Source organism: Lolium rigidum, chromosome 1, assembly GCF_022539505.1.
Source record: "Lolium rigidum isolate FL_2022 chromosome 1, APGP_CSIRO_Lrig_0.1, whole genome shotgun sequence".
NCBI classification, from domain to species: domain Eukaryota; kingdom Viridiplantae; phylum Streptophyta; class Magnoliopsida; order Poales; family Poaceae; genus Lolium; species Lolium rigidum.
The window spans coordinates 127252751-127265402 of NC_061508.1; the positions used below are offsets into that span (position 1 = coordinate 127252751).

At 48.5% G+C, this 12652-nt stretch overlaps 1 protein-coding gene across 1 annotated transcript; it reads right to left on the minus strand.

Moving 5' to 3' along the window:
• Positions 1-237: 237 nt before the first annotated feature.
• On the minus strand, positions 238-3295 carry LOC124682019 (vacuolar-processing enzyme beta-isozyme 1-like). The gene is made up of 9 exons (XM_047216788.1): positions 3077-3295; positions 2392-2556; positions 2044-2200; positions 1882-1967; positions 1587-1786; positions 1456-1504; positions 1181-1387; positions 734-940; positions 238-653 (listed from the first exon to the last, which is right to left on the minus strand). The coding sequence occupies exons 1-9, from the start codon at positions 3281-3283 to the stop codon at positions 471-473; spliced, it is 1461 nt and encodes a 486-aa protein (XP_047072744.1). The 5' UTR covers positions 3284-3295; the 3' UTR covers positions 238-470.
• Positions 3296-12652: the final 9357 nt, after the last annotated feature.

The following is a 12652-nucleotide window of genomic DNA, read 5'->3' on the forward strand; positions in this document are numbered from 1 at the left end:
TTCCACCTTGCAAAGGTAGGCCTCTTCTGTCTGAAGATTTTAGCATTATGTAGAACCAAATGTGCTAACTAGCGGTGATCATAACCTCCATGAAGAAGGGGTGCCGAAAATTGTATTTGCCCACCTGTAGGACGATCACTGCCTTACACTACTATGGGTCATCAATTTTGTGCACTAATATCGACCCACGTGTTGATTGGTACCAAATCAGAGGGCACTGTCATGCAACAATATTCGTAGACTTTTCCCATGATCATTGCCTTTCAATTGATTGCAGTCAAACTTGATTTACACAGGCAAGACCATGAACTACTGATTAACCCAACACATATACAAGAGATCGACGCACTGTTGGGTGGTTTCTTGTATCAATCATATGGTATAATGGACTAATGGTATTTATGTACACCTAGGAGGTCTAGGAACCTCTGGAGCATTCGCTGTTGCTCCCGTGTACTGCAGCGAGCGGATCAGGCGCTGTGGCCTAGAACCAGCGGGTTCCACTTCGCCGAGCTGTACCCGTCGCAAGCGCTGACGCTTGCTTCCTTCATCTCGGCCTCGGAGACGCCGTTGTTGCAGAGGTTTGCGAACGCCCTCATGTGTTTCATGCCATACTGGGTAAGTGATCCGCAGTGGGACTCGAAAACGCGCACCTGACAAATAAGGAACGTGGATGTAGAAGCAACATCAGAAACTCTAAGGGATTGAAATAGGGAACTAGTATTACACTTACCATCCTCTTCAAACAATCCCAGTCGTCGACTACTGGTTGGCCGGAGCTTCGAGGAGCCTGAAGCACTGAAGGCCCATTTTCAAATCCAAACACAAGCTTCCCAATGAAATCGATACTGTTGTCGAGGTGCTTCCTGTGTGCCACGGTTTCTTTGATCTTCTTCAGAACCCGCAGCTTCTCTTCCGATCCCCTGTCTAGCTGCTCATACTGAAAGCAAGAAGATAACATTAGCATACAAATTTGGCAAAATAGAACACAGGGCAGAAAACAAAGGATTCATGAAAAAAACATAACACAGAAAGATGCATTGTTTCAAGCAGCAAGGCCTGGTTCTACATGTAGCTAGTAACCACAGAAGCAAAGGTCCAAGGTGATGGGTCAGAGAATATACGAACTAGACAGGAAATAACTGGTTAACTGAGACCTAAGAAACAAGTAAAATTTTACCTTCTTCCACATGAAAAGAATGTCTGCATCCCTTTGATTGATTGCACCCGCCAGGCTGGGCAAAGGCGGCCTGTTTGTGTTGTTGACATTTGCAGGATCAAAGCCTTGATAAAGGAAAAGCTTCTCGTCTTTGAATGTCTTGTCACCATACTCCATGACATGAGAACCAGTTAAGTTATTATTTGAGCTTGAGGTTCTCTTTTTAACCTGCCCAGGAAAGCAGTGAATTGATGCCACTAATTAACCAGAATGAAGAAAGTGTACTCGAGACTTACCGTCTCGTACTGATCTTTGATCGCTTCCTTCTTTAGATTGTGAATTTCACTGCAAAGTAGGTTTTATGAGATGTCTGAAAAAAATAAGGTACAGAATGCATAGCATGATATATTTCACGATGCTTAATTACCTGTCTTCCATCCAGGATACACTGTAGACGTCACCTAAACAGGTAAGGTATTCCTGAGGAGGTGGTGGATTCATCCCAGGGCAGTATGTTCCCCAGCTACTTTCGACTGCGTTGGCTGCTGTTGTAACATAAATATTGAGATCTTGAGGCATTATACCCTCAAACATACTGCCGCTTTCACACGCTTCAACATATATTATCTGCAAAATTACAGATAAGACTCTAATCAAGAGCACTGTTGCAAAATTACAAGAGTAGTATTGTTTTCCTATGGAAAATAAAAATAACATGATACCATTTTTGAATAGCTCTTGGAAGCATGCTTTTCTCGTAACACCTTAATGAAGTCGCCAGCATAAAGAAATGGATTGTTGGGCATACCTACAAACTTAAGGTTAGCTACGTTTCACAAGTAAATCAGGTAAATGATACGTAATATTTATGTGGGAGGGTGCACCAAGAGAACCAACTCCCCCATGATCCGCGTAATAGATGAAGATGTGATCATTCGGTTTGCTGTTTATCACTTTCCTACTTCCTCCAGTAACCCCAGTTTTGTTGCCCATGAGGACCGCGAAGAAATTGTTAGTAGTGACCTGGTCACCAGTGTAGTCCTGCGATGGACGTTAAAATTGATCAGTCTAGAATACAACAACATGCATTCTGCAGCACGTCAAATACAACAGTATTAAAGCTACCAATCATTCTCCGATTAAAAAGTACAATCGATATTAAGGTCTGGAATCAGAATTACGTGCACACTTTTGTTTGAAACTAAATTAAATGGAACACAGCCAGATAATACCTTGGGAACACCGGCGTAAACATCTTTGCCTTTAGGATGGTTGATGATGACTCCACGTCTTGGGTTCTCATGGTTATTGGCGATGTCGTCGTACATAAACACCACGATGTTCTCCTCCTTCAGTCCTCCCTTCTTCAGAATCTGGTAGGCGTGGCACACATCGGCCTGTCGTGCATCAAGAACACCACAACGTTGAGCAAGCACCCATAGAATTGCTTAGTGATCGAATTTTAACCAAGCACGTCCCATCAATTTTTCATATACAGAGCAGCATTGAGTCATCTTGATCATAACCTATAAAACAAGTTGCCCCAAATGGCCCTCACCAAAACAAATTTCTTTTCCAGTTATTTGTCTCGCCCTACATTTTCCTATGAACTTAGACAGAGCTCATGTCCTGCTTGATGAAAGTAACCCCAGCGGGTCACCAGTTACAGCTAAGAAACTGAACATGTCTCGAGCTGTTTATAGGAGAAACCAATACACCCCACACATTGCAGAAACCAGCAGAGATTAACCCTCTGCTGCAGCGAACCAAAACTACAGAACTGGAATAAAAGGATACTACAGCTGAAGCAGCATTTTCAGCCCGACGAGCTCGATGAAAGAACTGAGAAAATATTGGAACAAGTACCTAGTTCGGAAGTAACGAGATTGAAGCTTCCAAAGCCGGAGTCTGTCTCACCTGGTGACGGTAGTTGTCGTAGCCGGAGGAGCCCGCAACGAGCACGGCCCACCTGGTGATCCCTTCCTCCGCCGACGGGGCAGGGGCGGGAGCAGCGCCATGCTCATCCTGCGTCGGCAGCCGAATCAGCGGCTCCGCACTCCCCTCCGCAGCGACCGCGGCCACCGCCAGGAGGGAGAGGAGTCCGCACACCCACCAGCGAGCCATCGCCACCTCAAGAACAAGCTAGCTGGAGAGATCAAGGGAGAAAGCAGAGAGCGAAGTGTGATGTTCCCGGTGAGGACTGAGGCCGCATTTTATAGCAGCAGCGGCGTGCTGCACGGAGACACGTGGACGTGGTGCGCGGGTCCTGACGCCGACGAGGCAGTTCGCACCTCGCTGGCGCAGCGCCTCCCTAATCGGATTTGCGTGGCGTGGCTGAGACTCCAATCCTGCCTTGGGAATGTACGCCTAAACTTGCTAAAAAGCGCCTGGTTCCTACCGGATTTCGGCTGTGGCCAGGCGCGACGTCGCACTCGCCGCCGGCGGTGGCGGTTGGCGTCATGAATTAGCCCGCGCCATGGCTCCGTAGTTTGCGCAGCCTCCCAGCTCTATGGCGACGGAAGAGGAAACGGGAGGAGACTGACGCTACTCCTGCGGAGAAAATGGAGTTTGGCTCCAAAACTCATATTCAAAACTAGACAAGGTAATTAACCTTCCCACGCTATTATCTCCTCTCAGGCTCTCCACCAAACCGACATTTTTATGCAGAACATAATTAGCCGACTTTGGCCGCTGAGGTGCTTGTGGTGAAAGCCAGAAAAGGAGAACATGATCTAGTGACGCATGACGTGAGCCGACTTTGTAGAGAAAACATAGAATGTTCCACGACTTTGGAGGAACAAGGTAGTGTGTGGCAGTGGAAAACGTGAAGACTTCAGAGGAACAATGTATCCACTTATGTGCTGCAGCTGAATATGTGATAGTTTCACCTCAACCAAAAAGTGGAGATAGACCTACTTGTTACTGTATTTCTATCCCCGTGTGTAGGTGCACACCTTTGTCTGTGTTATCCATCTCTGAATCAGGATATGTGATAGCTCACTATTCTCATTTCTCTTTTCCGTTTCTATCAAAGGAAAAAAAATAAAATCTGTAGAACACGGATTTTTTACCATATAAATATATAAAATGATAAAATCTGTAGAACACGAATATTAATGGTCGTGTGCGAGGAGGTAACTAAAGTCCAGAGGCGGACCCATGAATTTTTCGAAGACTGGGCGCTGTGTAACACTACTCAATTTTTCCTTGTACAAATATAAGCATCATATGATGTAGCTTTTTTTTCACAATATTTCCTAATTCATTACCTCACAAGTTGAGAACACATTAAATTTTCACATGTTCGCAAAAAAAATCGGAACTTTGCAACTTTGCAATCCATTCAAATGCCCATATGCACTCATATTAGATATGATAGCAAATTAGCAATTAGGAACTTCCAAAAAAATATTAATGAACCCCCGACGATCAACGACAAAATTTGATATGTCCAAATGCTCTACAAAGAGATACTAATGAAATCCCGATGGCTGCTTGCCCCGAGCATTGCAACCTGGGACTATAGGCGGGTGAAGGATTCACATCTAGTCCCTCACCTCCCTAATCTACATCGGCCATGGTTCCCACATTTGGGTGCTGGTGTGCTGTCATTGCATTTGGGAGTTGGGGCAATGGTTTCGAACGAGTGAATTTGGTGGATCGTGAGAAGCTGATTCAAGACAAGGAGATCGATTCAACAATCAGAGGCGGCGGCCACAAACCCATCTAGTGTTCAGCTCTCCTCGCCGGCGATGTTGTCGGTCCGCTCCGCCTCCGGTGGCCTTGGGGCCTTGGAGGTGTGGCGTACCACAACCCCTCCCCGGCTAGGAGTTTCCATTCCTTTTATTAAAGATTTTTTTGTGTTTTTCACGATGGTGAGGCGGCGGCGCGCTAGTCTTTTAGGATCTTAGCATGATGACTTTTCGTCTATCTACTACAACAGGCACTACTACAATATGCTTTGTCCAGCTTAGGTGATGGAGGAGCGACAAGAGTGGCGAGCCTTTGGCTCGTGCTACTGTCTCTAATCGGTCCAAGTATCTTTTTTTTGTTACTTTTTAGGTTATTTGTACTATTGTAGGTGATTATTAATAGATCGATGGAATTTTCGTAAAACAAAGCTGTTGGTTCGTCGTTTTAACCCGGTTCATCAGTTCCCTTTGTACTCAATTGTTTGGATCCGAGAGAGTAATAAAATAGATAAATAAATAGAGAAGTACAAAAGTTTCTTCAATACGTCCACAGACCTGATTGTTAAAGCTTATTACAAGACGAACCCACGATGTATTGCTGGATGCGGGCTTGAATCCCATGCCAACGATTTTTTCAACCAAGATTTGGGACGAGAACATCAACTTGCTGGGTGCGCTGCCTTTCCTAGACAGTGGCTAGTTGATGGGCTTTCCTTGCGCAAGGCATTGGGCCGCAATTGGAGGCCAAACCTTTTTATCGCCCATCAGCGCGCCTTAATACACTCCGCACGCGGGCTAGTGATTTTGGCGATTTTTTTAAATAATACGAATTTTTTATTTAAGTGTAGGAATAGCGCACGATTCCAAAAATGTTGAAAATTGTGACCTGATCGGTCATTAGCTGACCGATCGGTCCGTAGGAGACCGACTGAGAGAGTCTGAGAGAACTAGTTGGTCGATAGCTGACCAATTGGTCAGTTGTCGACCGATCGGCCCGCTACCGACCAATTGGCCATCTAAACCCCGATGGTTTGCATGGTTAGCATGGATTCAGTTTAGGTTTATTACCCATGATATCTCCCGGCACTTCTCCCCATTCTTTTCCCGCCACAGCTTTCCCGTCATATTTTTCCCCTCTGTCGTTCACACCGCCGTGTTTCCCTCCCGCCCTTGGCGCCAGTCCTTCCCGCCACGATCTCCCGCCAATTTTATCCCGCCACTATCTCTCGCTATATTTTCCCGCCACACTCTCGGATTTTTGCCTATAAAAGCAGGCATCGACAGTCTTCGCTGCACAAGTGTTTCTATCTCTTTTTTTTCTGTTTTCTCACCCATAGCCATCATGAGTGTGCCATGCTCTGACCAGGAGTTTAGGCCGGTGAAGGCGAAGGCTGCAAGTTTGCCCCCGGGTGTGACTGCGGAGCGGTGTTGGTGCGGCCGTCTTGCTAAGGTTAAGCAGGTGGAGGATTTCTCCGACCAGTTCGGCATGAAATTATTCATGTGTGCGAGCTATGAGCATGATCCACTCCATAGTTTAGCTTCATCGTCCACCAGGCTACCGGTATGTTTCGACATAATTTTATGTAAGCATAAATTTATTTATGAATGTGATTTAATGTTATTGTTTGTGTTGCAGTCTCCCCCGCCCCTATGCAAATGGTTTCACTGGATAGACACGGGGCAGCCGGATTGGGCGCGGCAGGAGGTTGAGGAGAAACACCGGCGTGTGTGGGCAACGTTCTTTGAGGAGGACCGTCAGGAAAAGGCTCGTGCTAATGTTAAAGCAGAGCGAGAGAGACAGATCCATAAACTTAGGGCGGAACAAGCTAGTAATCGGGAGGTGAATCAGAAGAGGATGGATGATGAGGCTGCACGTAGGTTTGCAGAGGAAGAGGTGCGCAGGGAGGCTCGTGAAGCGGAAAGGAAGAGACTAAGGGAAAGAGCTGCTGAGGCACAAGCGATAGAAGAACGCGGCGACAAGTCCGTAAAATGGCCACGGTGGACGTAGGGAAAGTACGCAGGGAAAGTAGTGTGATGTGTTGTACTGGCTATGTATCTTAATTTTAGTTTTAGTTTGTCGTTGTATCTTAAATTCCGTTGTAGTGATAAGCCGTATTTGAATTTCAGCTTCAATGTATCTTTATTTCAATTTTAGTATTAACGTGTAATGAATTTGCCGCAAAAATGTTGTGTCTGAAATTTTGGCTCAATTGTTTCCCGCCGAAATTCGCCGCCCAATTTTTCACGCCCAATTTTCCCGCCATTTATTCCCACCCAATTTTTCGCGCCCAATTTTCCCTCAATTTATTCCCGCCCAAATCTCCCGCCACTTTTTCGCGCCCAATTTTCCCGCTCAATCTTCCCGCCAAAAGTCATCCCTTCTAGCCTATAAAAAAACCCCACCGTTTCCTTGTGTTTCAGTGTATTCTGTCAACAAGATGGATCCCCATATAAGAATCCCCCCATCTTTTCAACGAATTCATGGCCAAACCTCTTCTAGATGAGGCCCGCAAAGTGATGAGGGAGAGTAAGGTAGATACATTCGAGGAGTTCATCAGTAGCGACGCCTTGCTCCGTAAGGTGGGTAGGGAATTTGAGACTTGGTCTTATGGATGGCCAGTCAAGAAGATGCCTGCTCGCAGCCCACGGGAAATAAGGTGTGAGCTTATCAGGTTGAATGGGAAGTGGAAGTCACTAACATGGAAGAATGAAGAAGATAGGGAAAGAGATTTGAAATATCCAGCACGGTGGGCGGTTGAGAGTGAGGACGACGATGATATCTTTTGTAAGGGTATTGCCCCTATGTGTGGTTTTGGTAATTAATGACAACCCCTATGGACTAATGTTTTCATTGAGTTTACATGAAGGAATATTCCATAGGTACTACTTGTATTCCATGTGTTGGATTCAAGTATGGATGCCATGAAGATAAAGATACACCTTGTGTATTGGCATCAAGATCATCGATCAAGATAGTATGATAGAGCATGAGAAGATACAAGGTTGACCAATACAAATAGTGAAGAAAAGATTCAAGTTTGGTTAACACATGAAGCATGAAGAATGTGCCACGTGAAGTCACATGGTATCTTTCCATGGGCATGCATGGGCATGCATCAAAAGTGAGATCTCATATAGCCCATGAGAGGATGACAACAAGTGGTGATCGTCATCAAGGTTGGTTTGGGCAAGTTCAAGTTGAGCATCTTGAGAGGATCATATGCTTGAAGCTTGCCGTCCATTTGGTGATAATGGACATGTGAAGATGTGCATCAATGGAGCTTTCCCATCATAGTGTATGGGGGAGCATTTGTGAGTCTTCACGAAGCAACAATGATCAAGTGAGGCATTCCGGTTTGAGTGGAGCTTGAAGAGTTATCATCAAGATCAAGCGGGATGCGCAAGGCAAAAGTATGGCCTTGATAGGTTTTCCTTTTACCGTTCTCAAGGTGGTTGATGGGAGACCAGATTATAGGATAGATAGCCACACTATCAAGAGGGGCTTTCGGTTGGGTAACTTGATCACATCGTCTTAGGGAGCTCAATCCTTTGCATACTTTGCATATCCCTATTGCTTCTTGGTGTTTATCTGTGTGAAGTTCTTAAACTTGTTGCTAGCTTTACAACAAGCCCAAGTTCATCGAAAACAGAATTCATATGCATCTTCTATTGCGGTTTCGAGCTTGGAGGTTTTACCGTGTCTCTTTTATAGATAGGTCAAATCATTCATATTATGGTTTTTACTCCGTGGGTGGACAATGATGTTCTATGCATAAAGTTTTATGGCTTGTTGTTCTGATTCCAACAAGCCCAAGATCATCGAAATCGGAGTCCGGACGCAAAAGTTATCATGGTTTTCGTAAAACATGTTTTCATGATTGGCCCGGTGCCTCGCCCGGCGTGACCGGCCATCCCACCGGATGGCCCGGTTTCAACCGGCCCCTGGACTGGTGCCAAACGGGGCATGTCCAGTATGTCAATAGAATGAACCCGGTCGTGGTCCGGTCTCAGGTCCGGTTTGGACCGGACGGCCCGGTCTGTGGCCCGGTCGGACCGGCTCTCACGCCAGGCGTCCCGGTGCCTGGCCCGGTCGACCAGCTCTCATGCTAGGCACCCGGTCCCTGGCCCGGTCGACCAGCTCTCACGCTAGGAATCCGGTCCCTGGCCCGGTCGACCAGCTCTCACGCCAGGCTCCCGGTGCCTGGCCCGGTCGGACCAGCTCTCACGCCAGGCGTCCCGGTGCCTGGCCCGGTTGACCAGGATGTTGACCAGGCTGCACGAAAAACTCCCAAATCTGCCCCAAACGGTCATATTTCGTTTGGCTATAAAAGGGGCTTCTTCCCCAACAGTTTTCTAGGGTTCTTAAGCACGTTTTTGACCACCATTGTTGAATCTCTTGAGCTTGCTTCCTCTCCCTTCCCTCCCATGATTCTTGCTCATTCTTGAGGGATCTAAAAGAGGAGATCTAGATCTACAACCTCCACCAATCCATTTCTCCTCTAAGTGAGGGGAACTCTTGGGATCTAGATCTTGGAGTCATTTGTTGATTTCCTCCTTTGTTCTTCCTCTCTAATCTTATCCTAGCATTTGTTGCTTTGGTGGGATTTGAGGGTGAAGGATTTGAACACCTCTAGTGTTCTTGCTTTGCATCATTGCATAGTCTTGAGCTCTCCACCACGATTAGTTCGAGTGAGAGACCGTGAGCTTGTTACTCTTGGAAGGAGACCTCCTAGTTGGCTTGGCGGTTGGTGCTCCGGTGATCTCTTCAAGGAAGATTGTGAAGAGGCCCGGGCTTCTCCTTCGTGGAGCTTGTGAAGTGGTTGTGGACCTTGCCATCTCCGGAGTGGAGGAAAAGCTAACCATAAGTGTTGGGGGGATGACCCCCGGTATGCCAAAGGCATGCCAAACCGGATGGTTTGAGCCATCAAGATACCGGTTTAATGTTCATACCGGAGCACAAAGATAAGAGTTAGGCTAAGTAAAGCTAAACCGGTATCCCCAAGAGGGGTATACCGGAACCGGGTAAAGAAGACACCGGGATACCGGAAAGAAGAGCATGTCGGCGGGGATCGGTCAAAGATTCTCTTCAGAGCTAGAGGACAAGGATGAGCTAAGCAAAGTGGCTTTAATCGAAGGCCTGACGATAAAGAGGAGGATGACGATGAAAGAAGCCGGAGGACGTCAGCCTCCCTGATTAAAGGAGACCCCGATGTCATCTATGATTAAAGTAACTTTGTAAAGTAGTTTGTCTAGTCAAAGATGCCATTAGGGTTTCTTGCCCTGTAAGCCACTCTCTCCCCTATATAAGGAGAGGGGGTAACCCTCTCCTCCGGGCGAGGTGACGAGGTAGGTACGTACGCATAGCGAACCCTTGTACTGAGAAACTTGTAACCTGTGGAGATCAATAAAGAAGATGATCTAGAGCGAGTTCTTCCTTATGTCTTTCTTCTTCAACCTCTAGCCTCGGCTAAGTTCTTGAGGAAACCATCCGGAAGTTCATCCCATCTAATCACAAACCCTCCCCCGAATGCTCTAGCGTCCATTTGGCCCCAACTTAAGCCATCCTATGGCATCTGTCTGTTCCCCACGACGACAGTTGGCGCCCACCGTGGGGCATGAAGTGGCGCTTGCTGGAGTTCATATTCGGGCGGGCATCCTCGAGGTCGCCGGCGAGCGGAGCAGGTACCGGCGCTTGTCCAGCGCTTCTACTCCATGGACTTCATCAACGACAACGCGGGCTGCTTCGCCAACGGCGGCATCTTCCCCAAGAACGGCCGCATCATCGGAGTTCGGCAGCCACCGCGTCTACTTCGGCACCGTCCTGTGCGCCGGCCGCTCTCTCGCCGGTGCTGGTGGCACCGGACCCGCCAAGGTGGCTCTTTGCGCGCCGCGCCGCCGGCAACGTCAGAGGTGATGATGACCGGCGCGGTCGGCGCAGCAAAGAAGCTGCGGATGAAGGTGCTGGTCGCGCGGCTTCGACCCGTGCGGCTGACGCCACCGCCGGAGCGCGACGCCGGCGCTGCGGGAGCATCTTCCGCACCACCGGAAACACCCCTCCAAGCGGCGATGAACGTGCTGGCAACGCCCATCGCGCAGAACATCGACCCGGCAGCAGCTCAGGCGGAGCTGGAGGCACAACGCCAGAAGCTGCTCGCGAACGGCGCCGACATCGTCCGGGCGCAGCGCGAGCTGAACCTAACCCTACGTGAGTACAACGCTGCCCATGACTTTCCTTCTGTTAGCGCTCATGCTGCCAGGATACCGGAGAACCGGCTTAAAGCTCGCAATCTAGATCAGGATTTGCGTAAGGAAATTCTTGCCGGCAAAAGTACCTCTGCATCTGTTAGCATCGTAGAAAAACCTAAGTACAAGTAGTCCGTGATAAAAACTATAAAAGCTGCTAAGGCTGCGAGTGAGCCGTGTGAGTCGCTTTCAGGAGATGCTTTGGCAAAACAGCAAGAGCGTGTTAGAGAGCTGCTAGAAACTATCGAGCAGCAGACGCTCGAACGTACCGCTAAGCTGAACAAGGCTGCGGCCTCAAAATCCGCGCGTTCTACAAAGAATGCCGGAAGCAAGTCCCATGGGCAGGCCTCGTCCCCCCATCCGGACAGAAGAAGAGAAAAAGATATGAACGCACATCAGATGATAGTGTACGATCTGGTTCTTGCCGGAAAACAACAAGTCGGGCAACACGATGCCGGTAGAAAAAGCCAAGGGGCAGATCGAGGCTACGGCAAAGGAGGCTATGCCGGAAACAATCATGCCAGTAGATACGAAACCGGGCAAAACTATCAAGTCGCAAGGGCAGCGTATGATGAGGAGGAGATGCCTCCACCAAGGTACCGCAGGCGAGGGCCGCGGTAACGGAACGTTACGATGAAGCTGACTCGACAAGACTCACCGCTTACCGGAACCCTTTGGGAGAGCGCGTGGGAGAAAGACACCTGCCAGAACGGGATGCGAGGCACCGTCTGGACAGAGTGTACCTGTCTGAAATGATAGAGGCAGAGGGTCCTCCGGGTCCAAAGTGCTTTGGCCCAAGGATCATGAAAGAGCAACCACCAGTTCGCAACTTCCAGTTGCCCCGTGACACCAAAACATATGATGGCACCACTAAGCCGGAAGACTGGCTCGCGGATTATGTGACCGCGGTATACGTCGCTGGCGGCGGAGGATGTGTAGCCGGAGGAGGAAACCGGCGTTGGGCCGTGAGAATTGTGCCAACGTTTTTAGTGGGACCGGCAAGAATCTGGTTGAACAACCTGCCGGCAGGAAGCATAAACGGTTGGTTGGATTTTGAGGAAGCTTTTGTGAGCAACTTCAGCAGCACCTACCGAAGGCCCAACAGGCCTCAGCAGCTCGCCTTGTGCGTGGCAGCCCGCAGGAAACAGACCGGGATTACTTGACCCGGTGGAACTCCACTAGAAACTCTTGTGAAGGGGTGATAGAGGCGCAGGCTATTGCTTGGTTTAGCCAGGGATGCCGGCGAGGTTCGCCTTTGTGGCAAAAGCTGCAGCGAAACATGCCAACGACTTTGGCGGAGATGATATGTGTGGCGGATAACTATGCGTTGGGAGACCCAATGCAACCGTGAGTACAAGCTGAGCCTGGAACAATCAAACCCGCCTCAGCAGCGCCAAGAGCAACACCGGGACAACCGGAACAACAAAGAAGAGAAGATTTCCCGGATCGAAGGTACGCTCCGCAAGCAAGTTGCTGTTGTACAAGAAAACCCCGATGCCGCCGGCAGCCGAGGCGTAAAACCGGATCGCAGCCATGGGCGGGTCCTAAGAAACAATGG